We start from the raw sequence: 24670 nt of genomic DNA on the forward strand, positions 1-24670 counted from the left end.
TCCTGATGAAGGGCTTATGCCCGAAACGTCGAATTTCCTATTTCTTGGATGCTGCCTAACCTGCTGTGCTTTAACCAGCAACACATTTTCAGCAGACACTATACAGAGGTTCATCCCCAAAAAAAGAAAGATTATCCGGGGAGGGATAAGACAGTCATGGCTGACAAAGGAAGTCAGGAAATGTATTAAAGAAAAAGAGAGATCCTATAAAGTGGCCAAGAGCAGTGGGAAATCAGAAGATTGGGAAGGCTACAAAAACAAACAGAGGATAACAAAGAGAGAAATAAGGAAGGAGAGGATCAAATATGAAGGTAGGCTAGCCAGTAATAGTAGAAATGATAGCAAAAGTTTCTTTCAATACATAAGAAACAAACGACAGGCAAAAGTAGACATTGGGCCACTTCAAACTGATGCTGGAAGCCTAGCGATGGGAGATAAGGAAATAACAGGAGAACTTAAGTATTTCGCGTCAGTTTTCACAGTGGAAGACATGAGTAATATCCCAACAATTAAAAGGGAGTCAGGGGGATGAGTTGAGTATGGTTGCCGTTACAAAAGAGAAAAAGTGCTAAAAAAGCTAAAAGGTCTTAAAACTGATAAATCTCCTGGCCCCGATGGGATACATCCTCGAGTTCTGAAAGAGAGGTGGCTGAGGAAATAGCAGAGGCATTGGTTGAGATCTTTCAAAAGTCTCTGGAGTCAGGGAAAGTGCCGGATGATTGGAGGATGGCTGTTGTAACCCCCTTGTTCAAGGAAGGATCATGACAAAAGATGGCAAATTACAGGCCAATTAGCCGAACCTCGGTTGTTGGTAAAATTCTAGAATCCATCATTAAGGATGAGATTTCTAAATTCTTGGAAGAGCAGAGTCTGATTAGAACAAGTCAACATGGATTTAGTAAGGGGAGGTCATGCCTGACAAACCTGTTGGAATTCTTTGAAGAGGTGACAAGTAGGTTAGACCAGGGAAACCGTGAATGTGGTCTATCTAGACTTCCAGAAGGCCTTTGATAAGGTGCCACACGGAGGCTGTTGAGCAAGGTGAGAGCCCATGGTGTTCGAGGTGAGCTACTAGGATGGATTGAGGATTGGCTGTCTGACAGAAGGCAGAGAGTTGGGATAAAGGGTTCTTTTTCGGAATGGCAGCTGGTGACAAGCAGTGTCCCACAGGGTTCAGTTTTGGGGACACAGCAGTTCACCATGATTGATTTACACATGAAAGAAGTGAAACGGTCATGGTATTCTAACAGATGAAAGGCTTAACAGACAATCAATTTTTCAATGTATAATTTCAGTTACATCACACTGTAAATTTTTGCTATAAATTCTGTGTGTTAGAATTGAGGCCTCCACTATCACCTGAAGGAGCGTCGCTCCAAAAGCTAGTGTGCTTCCAATTAAACCTGTTGGACTATAACCTGGTGTTGTGTGATTTTTAACTTTATTCCTCTCTTGTGGATTATAAATCCTCTCTCTTCTAACATTTTCCTTTTTATTTCTTTCACAGTATGCCTTGTACTTAAATCCTTCTGCACACATGCTAACCTGCTGCTTACCTTTTACTTACCATTATACTTTCCATTGTTTTCCCTTTGCCTTCCCCGACTCACTAGCTTAAAGTCCAAGTGACCATCCCATTTATCCATTTCATTTGAACACTTGTTCCAAAATGATTCAGGTGGAAACTATCCCACCAGGACAGATCCCTCCTTTTCAAAAATTGAGACCAAAATGTAACCCCTCTTTCCCACACCACTCCCTTAGTCATGTCAGGGATAAATTGGCAAATATCCCAAAGCCAATTTGCCCATAGCTCAGGCAGTAATCTGGAGATTATAACCCTTGAGAAACTGTTCCTTAAATTTTGTTTTTAGTGCTTGATAATCCCCAAACAGGTCCTCCATTCTACCCTTGCCGATGGCATTTGTCCCATTGTGGACTACAACACCTGGATCCTCCCCCTCCAATATCACTTTAACCTGGCACCGGGCAGGCAACACATCATGCGGAACTCCTGATCCAGCTTGCAAAGGATATTATCTATCCCCCTAATTATAGAATCCCCTGTAACCATTTGTTTTTTTTGCTCCCCCTCTTGAATGACCTTCTGCACCATGGTGCCGTGGGTCAGCTGACTCATTCTCCTGCAGCCCTTTTCCTCATCCACACAGGGAGCAAGCATCTCATGGCTGTTGGATAAGGTCAAGAGCCGAGGCTCCTCCAATCCTGATCTCAGGATCCCCCTACCTGCATCACTTGCAATCACACCCTGTTGTCCCTGATCACCAACTAAATTTGAATTATTAAATCTACTAGGTGTGACTGCCTCCTGAAACAGAGCATCCAGGTACTTCTCCCCCTCCCAGATATGCCAGATCATCAACTTTGAGCTGGAGTTCCTCTAGCAACCAACATTTGCTGCAGATGTGGTCAATGCAGTTCCCAATGGCATCAGCCAGCTCCCACATCACACAGCTTCAGCACATCACCTGTCCAGCCATCTCTACTTAATTACTTAAATGTATACAAATTTATAAGTTAATTAATTTGTAATATTGCTCTGCTATGCTCTTGTTCAAACTTCCTGCAGGTTTCCTACTAGCCAATCAAGTCACAGCTTCCGTGAACCTAGGCTCAAATACTGATATGCCTGATGAAATTTGAATTTAACTGCATAACTTCGGAATTGAAAGCTGGTTGGATGATGACCATTGTCGGTGGTCTTATAAAAGAAGATCTGGTTCACTATTATCCTTTAGGAAGGAAATGTGCCTTCCTTACCCTGTTCTTGCCTACATATGACTCAAATCACAGCAGTGTTCTCATCTGAAATGTGCCTGCAAACCAGTTTTACTTTGGGGGTTGGGGGTGGAAACAATGCTGGACTAGTTATCTCGAGATTGATGTAATGCTGTGGGGATACAGTTAAATTTGAATTCAAAAACTGTGCTATTAAAAAGTCTAATGATGAATGTGGAACCGCTGTCAATTGCCATTAAAAAAACCTGGTTCACCAACATCTTTGAGACAGGAAAATCTGCCATCTGGTGTAGACTCCAGGCAGACATGTGACTAATTCTTCACTGTCCTCTGAAATGGCCAAAGGAGCCACTCATTTGTACAAAAATACGAACAAGTCTCAAAAAGGAATGAAACTGAAGACTTCCTGACATCAACTTGGGCACTGCACACGATAAATTTCATCGCTATTAACATGGCAAAATCCTCCTTCCTTTCATCTGTGGGCAAATACTAACACTGGTAAAGCTATCCATGGACTAGTTAATCAACAGCTACATTCCTAATGAAGGGCTCCTGCCCAGAATGTCGATTCTCCTGCTTCTCTGATGCTGCCTGATTAGCTGTACATTTCTAGCACCACTCTAATCTTGACTCTAATCTCCAGCATCTGCAGTCCTCACCTTTTACCTGGCTACTAATAGTCACACCCATGGAATCATTCTTTACATTGTGTCCCAGACAACACCATCCCAGAGTCTGTCCTGTCCCACCAGCAGGGTGATATCCAACCAATAGCCTTGGGAGTTTTCAGCACTGACTCTGTACCATGAATTCTTATGGTAAGAGATCATGGATAAGAATCCTTCTGCTGACCACACACCTCTCAGCTGATGGATCACCACTGCATGTCGAGCATTACTTGGCAGAGACATTAGGGGTGATAATGCAAGGGTGCAGAATGTACTCTTAAAAACATCTTCAATGTCTATCAGGTCATCTTCATTCCCGTTACCTTATTACCTTTAATTAGTTTTCGAAAATAGTGTCAGAAAACTTAATTTTATCATACCACTTGTCCAATAATTATTCCGCTTCCTGCGTAATTCTATTGGCCTAAGATCCATTCACGATACAATCAGAAAACAATCCAAACATTTCTCCTATCACATTTCAAATGTTGATCACTTCACTAGTTGTGTCACAACCCTGCTACAGTCAATAATTATGAACTAGCCAGATAATTCTCCATGTCAAAAACAATTCTTTCTACAAGAGCAACAAGATTTGTTGCACTGCTACAAATTCTCCACTCATTAATTAAACCAGCGTACTCAGTAACTCAGCTCTATAGAAAAGGACAAATTTCATGTAAACCTCTAATGAATATTTTCTCCTTAATTAGCTTCTCTGAATGGCTGAAGCCAGGATATCAACATCTCAAATATTTTTTTGAAGAGAGAAAGGATTCTTATTATTCAAATGGGATGTCAGGGTCACCAGCAAGGCTTTTAATGTCGATTACCAAGAAGGACTCAGTAATACCAATATTGACTAAGCTGGCCTAAAGCACAAAACTGCTTGACTGGTTTTCTGCAGATGGTGACAGAATCAAAAAGAGGAAGAAGTATAATTGACTTCATGATCACCAATCTACATGTCACAGATTTGTCTTTACCCAGCCAAGACCTTGTTATGTGGCTAAATGGGGCAGAATTCAAACATGAAAAAATTGAGGACTACAGATGCTGGAGATCAGAGTCAAGTAGGTGGTGTTGGAAAAGCACAGCTGGTCACATAGCATCCAAGGAGAAGAGTTAATATTTTGAGTCCAAGATCTTCATCAGGAATGCAAGTATCTGACACAGTTAAGGGATAAATAACAAAATATGTAACTGGCCAGTCCACAATTCATAAAACAAGCACGAGATTGTATCTTGCTTGGTTTCTGAAGACATCAATGCACGCAAATACCTTCCAACAGACTCTGAGGAATATTCACCTAATACTTACCAAGACTCTATTCTCCAAACTTTCATTAAGTGGATAATGAGAGGATAACCAGGGAGCAATCAAATCTCCATTCCCTTCGCTTTCGCAGCCACAATTCTTCTGACAAAAAACAGTTTAAAGTCAGTGCAAACTTTGGTTTCTCCTTTTCTCCCACCAATATTTTCTTTGTTAAACTGATTGGCACTGTTACTCAGAGGCCCCAGTTAATATTCAAATATCTGCCATCTGTTTGGGCATAATCCATCTCTGGAACCGAAACATCTCAAGCATTCTTGGAACAAAAAAAAAATCAAAAATGTTCTTCCAGGCCTGGGGTCAAACAAATATCAGTTTATTTGCTCTCCTTGTCTTTGACAAAAAAAAATAGCTGCTACTCAAAACCCACTCTACTGACCTGCATTGTCACCTTCAGGGAACAGTGGACTTGAACACTCAGATCTCTCTGTACATCAACTTTCCCCAGGACTTCATTTACTGTATAGTTCGCTCTGGAATTGCATCTTTCAAAATGAATCATCTCACATTTGTCCAGATTGAACTCTACCTGCCATTTCTCTGTCCAATTCTCCAATCTATCTATATTCTGTTGTATTTTCTGACAGTCCCCTTCACTATCTGCTACTCCATCAATCTTAGTGTCATCTGCAAACTTGCTAATCAGGCAACACCAAATAATTTATGTATATTACAAACAGTGATCCCTGCACGGACCCCTGTGGGATACCACTGGTCACAGGTCTCCATTTTGAGAAACTCCTTTCCACTACTTCGGTCTCGTTACCCAACTGGTTCTTTATCCATCAAGCAAGAACACCTCATGTGACCTTATCCTAATCAGCCTACCATGGGGAACCTGATCAAATAGCTTACTGAAGTCCATATATATGACATCTATATCCCTTCCCTCAATCAACTTTGTCACCTCTTCAAAGAATTCTATTAGGTTTGTAAGACATGACCTTCCCTGCACAAAACCATGCTGCCCATCACCGATAAGCCCATTTCCTTCCAGAAGGGTATATATCCTATCCCTTAGGATCTCCTCCAGTAGCTTCCCTACCACATACAACAGGCTCACAGGTCTGTAATTACCTGGATTATCCCTGCGACCTTCTTAAACAAGGGAATAACATTCAAACTCATCTCAAAGGCTGCTGAATGGTTGGCAAGTGGACTCTGGTGAAGCACTTACGCAGAGAATGCACCTATCAGTGTTAATAGACAGTTAACTGTCAGGCTTTCATTAAATTTTAAACCAGGTAACTTAAGTACAATTGGTTAGGGTACTACCCTGAGAAATGAGCCAGTGAATGGCAACTACCTTTTATTAGAGTGGTGCTGGAAAAGCACAGCAGGTGAGACAGCATCTGAGGAGTGGGGGAAATCGCCATTTTGGGAAAAAGCCCTTCATCAGCAATACTTCTGCCCGAAACATGAATTTTCCTGCTCCTCGGATGCTGCCTGACCTGCTGTGCTTTTCCAGTACCTCTCTAATCTTGTCTTTAATCTCCAGCATCTGCAGTACCCACTTCTGCCAACTACCCATTATGTTGAAACAGGCACACTATGGTCTACAAGATTTATGAGTGTAAAAAACAGAGCTCTGTTTATTCATGAAAGTACCTTCTTGCACAGGTCATTCTGGGATAGCGAGTGTTTCGTCAACACAAATTGGCTATTCCACAACTGACTAATTGTTGGGGTAATGCAAACTTTCTACCGAATGGGTATAGCAATTTACCATATCGATCTTTTATGGTATTTTCTTAAGCAGTTTTCCATAGTACGATTTTCTATAGCATGAGGCTGAATAAAAATGCAACTGTCACCTTATACCAGAATGACTTGTACACACAAAAGTGCTACACTGTGAACCCAAGTAACAATGCTAAGATGATTGACACTGTAAACCTTTTGAGAATTTTGTTTAAAGTGATTTCTAATGTTATTATAACAGCTCACAAAAGCCCAAACAACTGCAGACGCCGGAAATCAGAATCAAAATCAAACTACTGGAAAAACTCAGCAGGTCTTGCAGCATCTGCAGAGACATTGAGCCTTCTCCAGTTCTGAAATTCACTAACACTTCACTTGATTGAAATCTTTCACATTCACAGGTCAGACAGAAGCTAGGTATCATGCAAAGTGTAACTCACCTCCTGACAGTGTCCGCTTATCATCCATCAAGCAGAGCGTGATGGAATACTGCCCACTTGCCTGGATGAGTGCAGCTCTAACAAGATCAAGAAGCTTGACACCATAGAGCACAAAGCAACCCGCTTGATTTGAAACAAATCCTCATTCACTTTATCCACCAGCAGCAACGATGAATACCATCTAGACACACCCCAAAAATTCTCCAAGGCCCTGTAAACAGCATCATCCGAACCACAACCAATACAATCTAGAAGAACATGGGCAACAAGACCACCTGCAAGTTTCCCTCAAGCTGCATGTCATCCTGATGCACAAGTACATTCCTTCAGTGTTACAGAGTCAAAAATCCAGGAACACTCTTGCTCCCGGCATTGCGGGTGTACCTTCAGCAAATAAACTGCTGCAGTTCAAGACAGGGGTTCACCATCAACTTCTCAAGCATAACTAAGTCCAGAGAATAAGTGGCAGGCCAGCCAGTCAGGTCCATATTCCACTTCTTTATTTAAAAAAATGACTGAACTGTCACTTGCAAAATGGTTTTCAAACCAGCAGGACTAGACTAGCTCTGAGCACTTCGATGTAGTGCTAATTTCCTCCTTTACCCCGTAACCCTGCACACCATCTAAAAGTCGTGAATTCCTCAAATGAATGTGCCTCCATCACACTTGTATTTCAAACATTGAAAACTTGAGACTGCATGGTGACTCAGCGGTTAGCACTGCTGCCCACAGTGCCAGGCACCTGGGTTCAATTCCACCGTGGGGGACTGTCTGTGTTGACTCTGCAAGTTCTCCGCACGTCTGCATGAATTTCCTCCCACAGATCAAGATGTTCACATTTGGTTGATTGGCCATGGGAAATGTGGGGTGACACGGAGAGGGTATGTAACGTTCAGTACAGGAGTTGGGACTTGATGGTACAGCTATACAAGACATTGTTAAAGCCTGCGTTCAATTCTGGTTGCCCTGCTTTAGGATATTATTAAATTGGAGATGGTGCAAAACTGATTTGCCAGGATGTTGCTGGGATTAGAGGGTTTGAGTCATAAGGATAGGCTGGAATTTTTTTTCTCTGGAGTGTAGGAGGCTAAGGGAATGACCTTAGAGGCTTATAAAATCATAAATAGCATAGATAAAGGTCCCCACCGTAGTGGGGTCTGAAGCTGGAGGCATAGGTTTATGCTGATAGGGTAAAGATTTAAAAAGGAACCCTTGGGACAACTTGATCCACAGAGCACAAAATTGGAGGTGCAGTGGACAGCGAAGAGGATTACCTCCGATTACAACAGGATCTTGACCAGATGGGCCAATGGGCTGAGAAGTGGCAGATGGAGTTTAATTCAGATAAGTGCGAAGTGCTGCATTTTGGGAAAGCAAATCTTAGCCGGACTTATGCACTTAATGATAATGATAACGTCCTAAGGAGTGTTGCTGAACAAAGAGACCTTGGAGTGCAGGTTCATAGCTCCTTGAAAGTGGAGTCGCAGGTAGATAGGATAGTGAAGGCGGTGTTTGATAGGCTTTCCTTTATTCATCAGAGTAAAGAGTACAGGGGTTGGGAGGTCATATTGCAGCTGTACAGGACATTGGATAGGCCACTGTTGGAATATTGTGTGCAATTCTGGTCTCTTCCTATTGGAAAGATGTTGTGAAACTTGAAAGGGTTTAGAAAAGATTTACAAGGATGTTGCCAGGGTTTGAGAACGTCGGAGGCTGAGGGGTGACCTTATAGAGGTTTCTAAAAGCATGAGGGACATGGATAGGGTAAATAGGCAAAGTCTTTTCCCTGGGGTCGGGGAGTCCAGGCATAGGTTTAGGGTGAGAGGGGAAAGATATAAAAGAGACCTACGGGGCATCATTTTCATGCAGAGGGTGGCACGTGTATGGAATGAGCTGTCAAAGGAAGTGGTGGAGGCTGGTACAATTGCAACATTTAAAAGGCATCTGGATGGAGTATATGAATAGGAAGTGTTTGGAGGGATATGGGCTGAGTGCTGGCATGTGGGACTAGATTGGGTTGGGATTGGCATGGACGGGTTGGACCGAAGGGTCTGTTGCACATCTCTATGACTCTAAATGGAACGAACTGCCAGAGGAAGTGGTATAGGCAGGTACAATTACAACATTTAAAAGTCATTTGGACAGGTGCATGAAAAGAAAAAGGTTTAAAGAGATGCAGATCAAATGCAGGCTAATAGGACTAGTTCAGTTTAGGAAACAGAAATAAACTGCTGGCAAAACTCAGCAGATCTGGCAGCATCTGTACAGAGAAATCAGAGATAATACTTTGGGTCCAGTGACCTTTATCAGAACTCCGTTTAGAAAACCTGGTCAACATGGGCGAGTTGGCCTGCAGGGCCTGTTTAAAACCATAAGACATAGGAGCAGAAGGAAGGACATTTGGCCCGTCGAGTCCACTCCGCCATTTAATCATAGCTGATGGGCATTTCAACTCCACTTACCCGCATTCTCCCCGTAGCCCTTAATTCCTCGTGACATCAAGAATGTATCAATCTCTGCCTTGAAGACATTTAGCGTCCCGGCCTCCACTGCACTCCGCGGCAATGAATTCCACAGGCCCACCCCTCTCTGGCTGAAGAAACATCTCCGCATTTCTGTTCTGAATTGACCCCCTCTAATTTTAAGGCTGTGCCCACAGGTCCTAGTCTCCCCGCCTAATGGAAAAAATTTCCTAGCGTCCACCCTTTCCAAGCCATGTATTATCTTCTAAGTTTCTATTAGATCTCCCCTTAATCTTCTCAACTCCAATGAGTACAATCCCAGGATCCTCAGCCGTTCCTTGTATGTTAGACCTACCATTCCAGGGATCATCCATGGAGTCTCCGCTGGACACGTTCCAGTGCCAGTATGTCCCTCCTGAGGTGTGGGGACCAAAACCGGACACAGTACGCCAAATGGGGCCTAACCAGAGCTTTATAAAGTCTCAGTAGCACATCGCTGCTTTTATATTCCAACCCTCTTGAGATAAATGACAACATTGCATTCGCTTTCTTAAATCACAGACTCAACCTGCATGTTTACCTTTAGAGAATCCTTGACTAGCACTCCCAGATCCCTTTGTACTTTGGTTTTACGAATTTTCTCACCGTTTAGAAAGTAGTCTATGCTTTTATTCTTTTTGCCAAAGTGCAAGACCTCGCATTTGCTCACATTGAATTCCATCAGCCATTTCCTGGACCACTCTCCCAAACTGTCTAGATCCTTCTGCAGCCTCCCCACTTCCTCAGTGCTACCTGCCTGTCCACGTAACTTTGTATCATCGGCAAACTTCACTAGAATGCCCCCAGTCCCTTCATCCAGATCATTAATATATGACGTGAACAGCTACGGCCCCAACACTGAACCCTGTGGGACACCGCTTGACACCAGCTGCCATTCCGAAAAAGAACCTTTTATCCCAACTCTCTGCCTTCTGTCAGACAGCCAATCTTCAATCCATGCCAGTAGCTCACCTCGAACACCATGGGCCCTCACCTTACTCAGCAGCCTCGCGTGTGGCACCTTGTCAAAGGCCTTTTGGAAGTCTAGATAGACCACATCCACTGGGTTTCCATGGTCTAACCTACTTGTCACCTCTTCAAAAGAATTCTAACAGGTTTGTCAGGCACGACTTCCCCTTACTAAATCGATATTGACTTGTTCTAATCCGACCCTGCTCTTTCAAGAATTTAGAAACCTCATCCTTAACGATGGATTCTAGAATTTTATCAACAACCGAGGTTAGACTAATTGGTCTATAAAGTTTGAGAGAAGATTTGTAGCTTGGGTGCTCGTTGTTGTGGTTCTGTTCACCGAGCTGGGAGTTTTTGTTGCAAACGTTTCGTCCCCTTTCTAGGTGACATCCTCAGTGCTTGGGAGCCTCCTGTGAAGCGCTTCTGTGCTGATTCCTCCGGCATTTATAATGGTTTGAATCTGCTGCTTCCGGTTGTCAGTTGCTGTCTGCTGCAGTGGTCGGTATATAGGGTCTAGGTCGATGTGTCTGTTGATAGAATTTGTGGATGAGTGCCATGCATCTAGGAATTCCCTGGCTGTTCTCTGTTTGGCCTGCCCTATAATAGTGGTGTTGTCCCAATCGAATTCATGTTGTTTGTCATCTGAGCATATGGCTACTAGGGATAGCTGGCCGTGTCGTTTCGTGGCTAGTTGGTGTTCATAGATGCGGGTTGTTAGCGGTCTTTCTGTTTGTCCTATGTAGTGTTTTGTGCAGTCCTTGCATGGGATTTTGTACACTACGTTGGTTTTGCTCATGCTGGGTATCGGATCCTTTGTTCTGGCGAGTTGTTGTCGGACAGTGGCTGTTGGTTTGTGTGCTGTTATGAGTCCTAGTGGTCGCAGCAGTCTGGCTGTCAATTCAGAAAAGTTCCTGACGTATGGTAGTGTGGCCAGTCCTTTGGGTTGTGGCATGTCCACATTTCGTTGTCTTTCCCTCAGGCATCTGTTGATGAAATTGCGTGGGTATCCGTTTTTGGTGAATGCCTTGTATAGGTGTTCTTCTTCCTCTTTTTGTAGTTTTGGTGTGCTGCAGCGTGTTGTGGCCCTTTTGGATAACGTTCTGATGCAACTTCGTTTGTGTGTGTTGGGGTGGTTGCTTTCATAGTTCAGGACTTGGTCTGTGTATGTGGCTTTTCTGTATATCTTCGTGGTGAATTCTCCATTCGGTGTTCTCTGCCCACCCCCCTGTCTTTTCGCTAAGTTGTAAATCCTTGGATGTTTAACTGCCAGTCCTGAACCCCCTCCAACCATGTCTCTGTGATGCCTACCACATCATAATCATTCACAATGATCTGTTAGTTCATCTACTTTGTTACGAATGCTACGAGCATTCAGGTAAAGTGCCTTAATGCTAACATTCTTATCATTAGAGATATTGGAAGTCATAAGATGTCCTAAGTTATCCTTCCTTTTTGCTGCATTCCTAATCTGCCTCAAGTTTAAATCCTCCTGCATACATGCTATCCTCCTGCTTATTTTTCCATTTAACTCCCTGTCGCTTCCACATTCCCTTCCCCCCCCAACTCAGAAGTTTAAAGTCCTCCTGACCACCCTAGTTATCCTCTTCGCTAGAACATTGGTACCAGATCAGTTCAGGTGGAGACCGTCCCAATGGGACAGATTCCCCCCCCCCCAGTTCCAAAACTGATGCTAATGCCCCATGAAATGGAATCCTTCTCTCCCACACCAATCCCTTAGCTATGTGTTTACTTCCCTAATTTTCTTATCCCTATGCCAATTGGCACGTAGCTTGGGCAGTAATCTGGAGATGATGACCCTTGAGGACCTGGACTTCAATTTCCTTCCTAGTGCTTGATAATCCCCAAACAGGCAAAGCTAGGGTGGAGGACCTATGTTGTTAGTCCCAACATGGACCACAACAACTGTATCCTCCCCCTCCCACTCCAATATCCTTTCAAGCCGGTCAGAGATGTCCCACATCCTGGAACCAGGCAGGCAACACCATGCGAGACTCCCAATCCGGCTTGCATAGGACACTATCTGTCCCCCTAATTATAGAATCCCTTATAACAATTATTTGTCTTTTTGCTCCCCCCCTCTTGAATGGCCTTCTGCTCCATGGTCAGCTGGCTCATCCTGTCCAGAGCCCTTTTCCTCATCCGTACAGGGAGCAAGAATCTCATACCTGTTGGACAAGGTCAAGGGCTGAGGCTCCTGCACGCAGGTTCCCCCTACCTGCCTCACTTAGTCACATTCTGATGTCCCTGATCACTAACTGAATGTGAATTACTTAATCTCCCAGGTGTGACTGCCTCCTGAAACAAAGCGTCCAGGTAACTCTTCCCCTCCCAGATGTGCCACAGTGTTTGAAGCTCAGATTCCAGATCATCAACTCTGAGCTGGAGTTCTTCCAGCAACCAACACTTGCTGCAGATATGGTCACTGCCATTAACAATGGGATCAGTCAGCTCCCACATCATACAGCCGGAGCACATCATCTGCCCAGCCATCTCTGCTTAGTTATTTACTTTATTACTTTGTATAGGTTTGAGTTAAAATAGTTTGATACCTCTCTGCTATAGTCTTTTTCTAAAAACCAATTAATAGATTAACCATAAAAAGTACATTTTTAACCATTCACCGATAAAGAAATAGAAAATCCTTACCTTAACAAACCAGAGTCCTATTTTTGGTTTTTTTTGGGGAGGGGGGGAGGGGGGGGGATGAAGAGACAACACATGTAGTGTCTCGGGTTCAGCCACTGCACAGATATATTACCGGCAGTCTCTCTCTTCCTACTTATTAACTAGGTTAGAGGAGGGCGGTGGGTCGGACATACTACAGCAGTAAGAGTCTCGGGTTTAGCCACCTTGCTGATATATATGGTCACTGCTTTCCTTCCCGGCTGCCCCTCCGGTCCACATCACTTCCTCCGCTGCTGCTCGCACTTTCCATGCTGTATACCTTTATGACTATGAAATTAAAAACCAGGGGAAGGAAAACTTGGTTCTTGGAATATTTTACCTTACCTTTAAGGGCTGGAAGTTTCTGAAGTTCTCGGTTTTTTGCTAGGTTGAAGCGAGATGAACTTTGACGTCTCTCTTTCTTCACAATCTGCGGCCCTCCGGAGTATTTGATTTTATTGAGCTGGGTTTGAGGTGGAGCACTGTTACTGGGACGTTTATTTGCACTTGGCTGCTGCTGGACCTGCAACAAACCAAAATTTTTTTCATTTCCCGATTCCACAACAAGATCTGAAACTTTACTTCTACCCGAATGGCCATTTTTCAACAGCACGCTGGAGGTCACTGGGTAAACCAGTGTTCATCAAATAGATTACATAGACTACAATCAGGCAATTTTACTTATACATGATTTACATTGGACAAAGTGCAGAAGTTCACATCAGTACAGAGTAAACCAAAAACCACAAAAAAAGCATAAATACTAGCCAGAATATTCTGCAAGCAGGGAAGTATGAATACTTCCTGTACTAGTTTTCATCCTTCTCCCAACTCCTAGAATCTAATGTCAAAATAAGTTGTCCTGCAATGCTAACATATCTTTTTGTTTTACAAGCTTGTTTCCTTCTCCTCCTGAACCCCTCATAATCACAAAACTCTTACCCCCCACCCCTCCAAATAAAAAAGCCTTCTCGACAGTCCTGGTTCTTCAATTCACCAAGACACTGGCCCTAGCACAGTTCACGTCAAATCCATCAGACCTGAAAGCTCTCTCTGACCCCAGCTGTGGTGTCAGTGCACCTGCTGACAAGTTGCTGGAAGCACTAATTATTATGGTAGAATACAAAAGGCCAACATTTTTTTTCAGTTGTTGTTGGTGTCACCCATGTGGAAATTTGATTACCGTCCTCATTTCATACTCAAACACCTTTGGAATCTTCAAGTGTTCCACTGGTCTTCTTGCTCCAGCAAGCTCCCTATACAGAATATCCTGAAGCATATGCCCGTCCTCTAACCTACAATCCAACTCAAGCCAGTGAATTCACTTGTCCATGACGAGTGCTTATACATTTTGGAGAGTTGCTTTAAGAGAGAACGGTCAAATTAGTAATTTTTGCTCTTCATCAAGATGCTAAGGATGACTTAAACAAAATAATTTAAAAATTGATGAACTTCATTTTTGATAGCCGAACATTATCCATACTTCACTGCTACAGAAGAAAATGCCAAGGACACAGGCCTCATTAAAAACAACTTGATGCTAACAGTCAGCTTACTGCCCTGAATGCCAACCAAAGATTGTAGTTGCTTTCTCTACACATCATACTCTGCATATAGTCAAATTGCTACTGTAAACCCAAGGTAGCAATACCTGCTAAATACTTCAGTGGGGTGGGTTTAAAGGTGATGAAGGGAGATATTACACCCAGTCCCATAATTGATATTCTCATTTTCTGGTTCAGGGGAAAAAGTTAGTCTTTGTAAAGGATTTTTTTTTGTGCAAGTGACTTGTATTGCATCAGTGTGGGAGCTCTCTGATCAAGATCAAAGAATCCTGTGGTAAATTACCTTATGACTCCTCAGTGTTTGTCCATCATCTACAAGACAAGTCAAAAGCGTGATAGAATGCTCTCCACTTGCTTGGATAAGCGCAGCTCAAACAACATTCACGAAGTTAGAAATTACAACACCAGGTTATAGTCCAACAGGTTTAATTGGAAGCACGCTACCTTTCGTTCTTGGCATGCACGTACGTGGTGTAGTTTTGTCACCTTGTCTGTTTGGCAATGTCACGTAATTGTACCTGGTATTTGTAACTGTATAGTCCAATTAAACCTGTTGGACTATAACCTGGTGTTGAGTGATTTTTAAACTTTGTACACCCCAGTCCAACACCGGCATCTCCAAATCATAACATTCATGAAACTTGATACCATACAGGACAAAGCAGCCCTATTGATTAGCACTAAATCCACCAATATTCACTCTGTCCAACACTGTCAGTAGCAGCAGTGTTTACAAGATGCACTGCAGAAATTCAAAGCTCCTGCAATGTCAACTTCCTAACCCACAACTTCCAGTCACATAGATGTACAAAGACAGCAGGTGCATAAGAACATCACCACATGCAAGTATCCCTGAAAGCCACGTTATATTGCTTTGCAAATATGTTGCTATTCCTTTACTGCCGCCAAGTTAAAATTCTGAAACTCCCTTCCTAATGGCCCAATGGGTATTCCTGCACCCAAAGGACTGCAGCTATTCAAGTCGGCAGTTTCTTCAAGAGCATTGAGGGGTGGTTAATAAATGAGCTTTGACCATAACACCCACATCCCATGAAAAAACATTTTAAAAACATACTGTATTGTTGACTTTGCTTTCAGTCTGGGCAGACTGAAGTACTTACTCTTTAGCTCCATATTTTAAGAGAAGACAAATTAGGAGCAAGAAGAAAACTTCAAAGAATTTGGCATCGAGATATGCCCATACTTCACTCAACCTTTTACTGTGAAGCTGTTGAAAGGGGGTACTCTCAAGCTATACAGTAGAGACCTCATTGTCATGGAACGATTAGAAGCAGCCATGGAGTTTGCAAAACCACGATCTTACTAACTGGCAGAACAGTCTTGAAGAGCTGAGTGGTCTACTCCTGGTTTAAAAAAAACCCAAAACTGCGAATGCTCTAAGTCAGAAACAAAAATGGAAATTGCTGGAAAATCTCAGGTCTGGCAGCATCTGTGAAAAGAAATCAAAGTTCACGTTTTAGGTCTGTTGTGAGGAAGGGTCACTAGATCCAATAAGTTAACTGATTTCTCTTCACAGATGCTGCCAGATCTGCTGAGCTTTTCCAGCAACTTCTGTTTTTGTGTCTACACCTTCTCCTAGTTTTATACTCAAATAGTGGACAGCCAATTTTCTACAAAATTTTGTTCAGTCCAACTCTCATAATAGCCATGAATATGATGTCAAGATGGGCGGCATGGTGGCACAGTGGTTAGCACTGCTGCCTCACAGTGCCAGAGACCTGGGTTCAATTCCCACCTCAGGTGACTAACTGTGTGGAGTTTGCACATTCTTCCAGTGTCTGCGTGGGTTTCCTCCCACAGTCCAAAAATGTGCAAATGTCCAAATTTCTTTAGGTAAATTGGCCATGCTAGATTGCCCATAGTGTTAGGTGAAAGGGTAAATGTAGGGGAATAGGCCTGGGTGGGTGGCACTTCGGCAGGTTGGTGAGGACTTAGTGTGGAAACAGGCCCTTCGGCACAACAAGTAATCTAATCTAACCAATTTTCTATGTTTCCTTTTATAAATAAAACATAGGGTAAGCTCTGTCTGTTAAACTTGACCCCCATATAAGCCTCCCCATGCACGCAAATGAGTTAATTCTGAACTTGCTGCAATGACCTCGGTTGCCTTGTGTTTTTGTGTAATGCCATCATTTTTGCATCAAGCCTGTGTGGAATAGATCCTACCCTCCAGCAAATGTGGTGGTGGTCACGGAACTGTGGCTGGATATAAGACACTGACCTCAATCAGTTCAGCTAGAACCCCATCCTTTCTAGGTGCCTCTCTGCTTGCTAAGCGATCAGTACCCTTTTCAAGCAAGTGAAAAGATTGTGCGCTCAACTAGCAATTCAGAGTGACAACTTTGGCAATGGCAAGATCAAATATTCTCATGATTCCACCATAAATAGGAAGTAGATCTTTATCATGACAGCCAGTTTGGTTTTTGTTCAACATATGTATTTACCAAATACTGGATGAACCTATCCCCCTGCCTACTCTAAGACTGTTGTCTTTACAATCCAGCGTTCTGGCTTTTAGACCAATATTGTATATCAGGTAGGGTTTTGGTTTTCAGCTTCAGTGACATATGGCTGGTCCAACTGTGGAATTAGACAGTTCAAGTGAATCAAGTGTCACAGAGTACATTCAGAGGACAATGACACATAATATAAGGTTCAGGTTGGCTACAGAAAAGGATAAAGGAACAATCAAATGCAAAAATGACTAAGTGGAGGATGAAAAAGGGATCAATTTCAATGAAGGCGAGAATAGATCTGGGATGACTGAAATCAAAATGTATGGGGAAAGCAGCAGCTGCTAAATGAGACGCCTTTAGAGTGGACAGAGTTCAAAGTTTGTGAGAAGATTTGTAGCTCGGGTGCTCGTTATTGTGGTTCTGTTCGCCGAGCTGGGAATTTGTGTTGCAGAACTTTTCGTCCTCTGTCTAGGGACATCCTCAGTGCTTGGGAGTCTCCTGTGAAGCGCTTCTGTGATGTTTCCTCCGGCATTTATAGTGGTTTGAATCTGCCGCTTCCGGTTGTCAGTTTCAGCTGTCCGTTGCAGTGGTCGGTATATTGGGTCCAGGTCGATGTGCTTATTGAAACAATCTGTACCGACCAATATACTGACCACTGCAGTGGACAGCTGGAACTGACAACCGGAAGCGGCAGAGACAAACCACTATAAATGCTGGAGGAAACATCACAGAAGCGCTTCACAGGAGACTCCCAAGCACTGAGGATGTCACCTAGACAGGGGATGAAATGTCTGCAACACAAGTTCCCAGCTCGGTGAACAGAACCACAACAGTGGACAGAGTTGGATATAAATCCAGAGTTCATGGTATGACAAAAGACATAGTAACAAATCAGAAAAAAAGAGACATACAAGAAATTAGGTGGATAATATCAGACTGTCATGGCACATTCAGCCCAATGTGCCTACACTTAATCATCTAGTGCCAATCCCTGCCTTTTCACCGGATATCCCTGCATATCATTTCTATATAACCATCCAATGCCCTCTTGAATGCCTCAATTGAACCTGCCTCCAGCACATTTCTAGGCAGCATACTTGATTATAAGCAGGTAAATACAATTTAGAATCAAACTGATGTAGAACATTCTGGGAGAAAGTGAAAAAAAAGCACGTGGGGTGCAGAAAAATTCATGTGCAAAATAAGGAATCTATGGAAAAGCAGAACATTTAAGAAAGGTTACCCTTAAATATGGTTTTACATCACTACTCCTTCACATATATAATGCTCAAAAAGCAGAGGGCACTAATAGAAGCTGAGTGGCAAAAGAACAAGACAAAAATGCAGCTAGTGGTTATGAAACTGAATTAACTGGCTGAGAGCCTGGTGGAGGCAGATTCAAATCAAGGCTGGAGTGGCATGTGACTATGAGGGGATGGCTGGCGGATTGTCTTGTGGGCACTATTAACTGTGATGTAAAGATTTTTGTATAAAGACTGTTTCCTTTGTTCAGAGAGAACTTTTGCCATGACCTCATAAGGCCAGCGAGGTGTGTTAAAAGTTTCTCCAAAGTCTGTACTGTACTAATTTAATAAACTTGGTTGCCTGTTCACATAAGTTGGCGTTTGCAGTTGCATCCAGTGCATAAGAATCTCAAGAGTAAAAGAATTAATAATGCTGAGTATATTTTACCATTATAGAATATTACCAGATCGAATAATTCACTTCCTCTGTAACTTGGTGCTGAGAGATTATTGTAGTTGAGCAAATTTGATTTAGATGGGTGTCTCTCTTCCAAGATGTTCAAAAACAACAAAAAAAAAGACTGGAGCCACAGAATGTTGCAAAGGATAGTCAGCTTTTACAACATTCTGATAATAATACTCAAGATATGCTCCAGAAACAGTTACGCTCCCAGCCAAACCATTCCATTACAAGTTACTTAGAGATGAGCTGGCTAATTACCGCTCCATCATTCCACAATCCATCAAAGCGATCGAAGGGTTCATTGACAATGCCATCAAGCTGCATTAGAAAAGGAATAACTTGTTTCTGACATGGAATTTAAGTTGTACATGGGCCAGTCAGCTCCTGATCTGAGTCAAACAGCATGGAAACAGACTCATGATAATCTTCCTCACTGCCCATGACATCGCCTATTTTAAGGTCATCTGCAAACTTACTAATCATGCCTTGTACATTCTCATCAAAATCATTGATATAGATAACAAACAACAATGGGCCCAGCACCAAACCCTGAGACACTCCACTAGTCACAGGCCTTCAGTCCAAAAGCATCTTCCCACTATTGCCCTCTGCTTCCAAGCCAATGGTGCAATAAATTTGCCAGCTGCCCCTGGATTCTATGTCATCTAACTTTCCAGAGCAGTCTACCGCATGGAACCTGATAAAAAGGTCTCACTGAAATCTATATAGGCGACGTCTATTGTTCTATCCTCGTCAAGGATGCTGGTCACTTCTTCAAATAGCCTGAAGAAATTTGGGAGGCATGATCTTACACACACACAAAGCCATGTGGACTACTCCTAATCAAACCCGGTCTTTCCAAATGCATGTATATCTCATCTCTCAGAACCTTCAAGCACTTTATCTACCACAGATGTTAGGCTTGCTGGTCTCTTGTTGCCAGGTTTATCTTTGCGGCCCTTCTTGAATAAGGGCACATTGTTCATTACCTCCCATCTCCTGAAGTCCAATATAAAGACAATCTAGTCTCGCTCTCTCTAGTTACTCTTAGTGCAGTCATAGAATCTCTTTGGATTATCCTTAACCTTACATGTCAAGGCTCTCTCATATCCCCACTTTGCCTTCCAGATTTCCCACTCAACAATGTTTCTGCACTCTTTATCCTCTTCAAGAGATTCATTTGATCCTAGTTGTCTATTATACAATTCTCTTATTTTTGGCTAGAACCTCTATTTATTCATCTATTGCTTTCTCATCTCACCACCCTTAAGTTTTACTGTAACAGGAACATAATCCTTCTGCACTCACTACCATACTTTTGAAAGCCTTTATTAGTCATTCTTTTACCTATGAACAGACTACGCCAATCAACTTTTGAAAGTTTTTGTCTCATGCTATTAAAATTTGCCTTACTCCAATTAAGAACTTGGAATTTTATGGAAAAGGATAAGCCTTTAAAACTAATAATTCTATTAGTTTTAAAATAGTTATGTTCACTCGTCCCAAAAGTGTTCTTATACAAATACTTCAATTACCATACCTTATTTCTCAAGAGTCGGTCAAGTTTTTCTCCTTTTCAATAAGGAACATTCACACATTGGTGAACAAAGTTTTCTTTCAACACATTTAGTAAATTCCTCATCATCCAAACCTTTAACATGTCAGCAGTCCCAGTCAATGTTGGGAAATTAAACTTCCCTACTAGCACAAACCTATTGTTCTTACATATATCAGAGATGTCTCTACGCATTTACTCCTCAATTTCCCTCTGACTACTGGGGGGGTGCTACAGCACAATCTTAGCAAGGTGATCATGCCCTTCTACTCACTACATTCATTTTAACACTGTCTCTCTATACACTTCCCCTCCCCATCACTACAACTTAGTGCTAAATAAGTCAAATCAGGCTCAATTAACTTTTTATATACTCTTCGCAAATGCTGCACATCTTAATTTCTCTGTTCTTATTTAGTTCAAAGTTCTCATTACTGCCTAAATTATAAAGCTAAACAGAACCTTAACAGAACAACTCCTACTTTTTCAGTGCTGGGGGCAGTGCTCCAGGAATCGAAACCCTTCACTTCGGTACCAAACTTTGAGCCGGAATTCAAATCTAATCTGATTTACACGACTCCAATTTGCTCACAGCTCAGGTAATTATGCATTTAAGTGTCATTTGCTCGGTTCCATCAATGTTGTTGGTATCCATGTGAACCATGACAATTGGATCCTCCATAAATTTTCAGCTTTGAGCAGGAATCCGGAACCTTAGAACCAAGCAGACTACACAATGATTTGTATTCAGGTGTTCAGTAGTACAGAACTGTGTCTATTCTCTCTATTATATAACCTCCTGCCACTACATTAAAAACAAAAATGAACAATAAGCAAAAGCGGGCCACTTGATCTTTTGAACCTGTTCAGCCATTCAATGAGATCACGACTTCCAATTTTAATCTGTGACAATGCTGTTACTTTTTTTTTAAGAAAAAGTTACTTTGTCCATTTTTTTTAAAAAAACGAGGTTGTAAAGACAAAAGTGGCAAAGAATATATGGAGCAATTTTTGTTTTAACAGTTTATCAATATGAAGGGGAGTGGCCAGTTCTCCCTGGTTTTCTAGTTTTCTTTAGCTGTAGTAATCACAAGATGCTGGAGTCCAGAACAGTTGCAAGCTTCTGTAATTATTCCTAACTGATTTTCTCTGAAATCTCTCTGGATGCAGTTCCCTCCTGCTTGTAAGGATGTTTGAATTTACCTTTTTTGCCAAGAGGTGTATTTATGGATGTTACTGTGTTGAAACAGTTAATTCAGTTACTGTAGAGTCAGTTAAGTTTTCCAATAGTAAAGTTATTCTAAATTCTGCTTTATTTTGTTCATGTTTCAATTATAGTGTTTAAATTGAGAATGTGCATAAGGTATGAGCAAGTAGGGAAAGAGTTAATTTTAGGGTCGCATGCTAAAGGCTCAGCTCACATGACTTTGACCAGCTAAGAACTTGCAGTAAACAATGAGGTGCTGGAGGCAAGGGTAGTGGTTTACAGAGGTGAAGAACATCTGTTATTTAGTGTCAATTAATAAGGTGAAGAATATCTATTGTGCAATACCAGATGGCTTAATCTTAACTGTTCATGCTTGCTGCTTGTAACGGACATTCAGTCAATTTAGATGTTGCTTTATTTGGATGCTGCTCCCCGTCAGTGATTACATAATTCCCTAAGAATTTGCTGTTCGAGAGAAGACTAAGAACTCATGTTTTGTGTGCAAGGGCCATTGCTCTCTCTCCAGAGCTTGGAATAAAGATGATGATGATAGAGACACAATATGGCTCTGAGTGTTTGCTTCGATGGATATGGAAAAGGGACAAAATAAATTCTGCTTTGCTTAAAGCGGAGTGGTTTGATCAGTTGCATCACATCTGGAACCCCCACTTCACACCTACTTTATTTTATATTAAAAAAATGAATAAGTTGGGTCTAGGCTACCTTCTTAAAATATTTTGAAGGGATCTGGCCAGGTCCATAACAAACCTCAACTCTCCTTGCCTTCGTGTCCCCATTAATCTTCACCAAGACAATGAGACAAGAACCTACCTCTGCCTTAAAAAATATTAAATGATTCTGAATCCAGCACATTTTGGAGGAAGGGAATTCCAAAGACACTCAACCCTCTTAAAAAAAAAAGTCTTCTCGTCTATCTTAAATGGGCGACCCATTATTTTAAAACTTGGTTCCAGATTCTCCCTCAATAGGAAAGATCCTTTCCGTATCCACCTAGTCAAGTTCCCTCAGATTCCTATATGTTTTATTAAGTCACCTCTAACGCTTCTAAAATTTCACAGGATGCAGGCTTTGCCTGTTTAGTCTTTCCATGCTAGACAATCCACTCATTCCAGTCATTAGCCTGACAAACCTTGTCTGAACTGCTTGCAGCACAGTAACATCTTTCTGCAAGTAGTGACCAGTACTATACACAGTATCCCATATAGAAATCTCAACAATGCTTTGTATAACTGAAACACAAGCTATCCATTCTTGTATTCAATTCCCCTCACATTACAAACAGTACACAAGATTAAACACCTGACCACTTTGAAAACAGCATTGGACACAGAATCAGCATGAATTAATGAAAAAGAAATCCCGCTGGACAAATCGATTGTGGAATTTTGAGCGAATGTAACTATTAGAATGGATCAAAGGGACCAGTGGTAAACATGGACTTTCAGACGGTCTTCAATCAAGGTCACATCTAAGGTTAGCATATCAAAATTAAAACACAAGATTAGGAGTAGTATGCTGACATTGACTGAACTAGCTGGCAGATGAACAGATTTGAATAAGCGGTTGCTTCTGACGATCAGCCAGTGACCAGTGGGTAATACAGGAAAAAGTGCTTGATCCCAGCTATTCACACTTTATTTTAATAACTTAGAGGTGTAATATCTCCCAGTTTGCAAATGACACTAAGTTGGGTGGGAGGATGAGCTGCGAGGAGAATGAAGAGATGCATCTGTATGATGTGACTGGACAAATGCATGCAAAGCGGTGTTTAAGACAGCAAATAGTATACTGGCCTTCACAGTGAAAATTTGAGTAGAGAAGCAGGGATGTCTTGCTTTAATTGGACAGGGTTTTGAGATTATAGCTGAGCACTGAGTGCAGGTTAGGTCTCCTTATCTGAGGAATGACGTTCTAGCTATGGAGAGTGTGCAACAAATTTTCCAAATGGATTCCTGGGAATGGCAGGACTGAGCTATGAAGAGAGACTAGATCAGTTTAGGACTACATTCATTTGGAGTAGGATGGGGAGTGGGGGGTGGAATTATGCACTTCAAATCACTTCACCCACACCAGTCTTTCAGTTCAGCATTCATCTCTGACCTTGCTTTTCCTTTTTCAATTTGCACCTGGCTCAGGAATTAATCCAGAGATATTTCTTTTGAGGTTCTGCTTAATTTGGTGGCCAGATCATATTGGATTTGCTGAACCTCTTTCCTAGCTCTGTCATTGGTGTCTGCAGACACCAACAATGAAATCCTCTCTCTTCCACCACAAATTCTCCAGCCCACAGCAGATGCCCTGAATCCTTGCACCAGGCAGACAACACTCAACTGGACTGGAGAGATCAGCAATCACCTGATTGTGTGTAGAAGGGAGTGTCGTGGTCATCTATCTCAAATATCCCAAAGCTGTTGGATATTTGTACAGGCTGTCACTCCTGCACTCCTATTCTCTGGGTTCTCTTACCTGCCCACTTGCAGTCACATTCTCCTGTCCTTGACCCCTCAAGAGGAATGACTGCCTCCTGATATAAAAGAATCTGGGTAACTATCGCCATGCTTTAAAGAGTCTGCACTTAAGCCTCTAGCTCAAACTCCAAGCCAAAAGTGCCCAAACTTCAAACACTTCCTGCAGATATATCTGCCCTGAATCACAATAGTACCCTTGACCTCTCAACATACTGCAGCTTTGACATTCTACCTGCACTACCATTCTTGATCAGCTTTTAATGGAATTACTTAGGTATACTGTTCATTTATGTGTGTTGTGTTGGTATACACGTCAGTGGTAAACACATGTTAAAACTTGAGGATGCAACAGGCTTCAACCAATTAAGACATACTCACTCTTGATTAACAAGCATTTGTCAGGTCTAATGTTTGGCTTGACATTCCTAACCTTAAATCCTCTCCTTCCAATCCCAAATCAATGGATTTATAGGCTTTCCATTATGTCACTTGTATTTTTCAACTATGCCAAGACATGCCACAGGCCAGTTTGCTGAGACTTTTATTTAATGTCAAAACTATACTTTTTAGTTATCTACAACTAAATACAAAAAAAGGTTCAGTA

General features: G+C 42.1%; 1 protein-coding gene across 1 annotated transcript in view; it reads right to left on the reverse strand.

Annotated features, from left to right (window-relative positions):
- ppp2r5d (protein phosphatase 2, regulatory subunit B', delta) overlaps positions 1-24670 on the reverse strand; it is a 165258-nt gene that overhangs the window by 128779 nt on the left and 11809 nt on the right. The window contains exon 3 of the mRNA XM_060848039.1: positions 13412-13589. Within this exon, the coding sequence (XP_060704022.1) occupies positions 13412-13589 (178 nt within the window). The remainder of the gene's footprint in view (positions 1-13411; positions 13590-24670) is intronic.

Source organism: Hemiscyllium ocellatum, chromosome 3, assembly GCF_020745735.1.
Source record: "Hemiscyllium ocellatum isolate sHemOce1 chromosome 3, sHemOce1.pat.X.cur, whole genome shotgun sequence".
NCBI lineage: Eukaryota > Metazoa > Chordata > Chondrichthyes > Orectolobiformes > Hemiscylliidae > Hemiscyllium > Hemiscyllium ocellatum.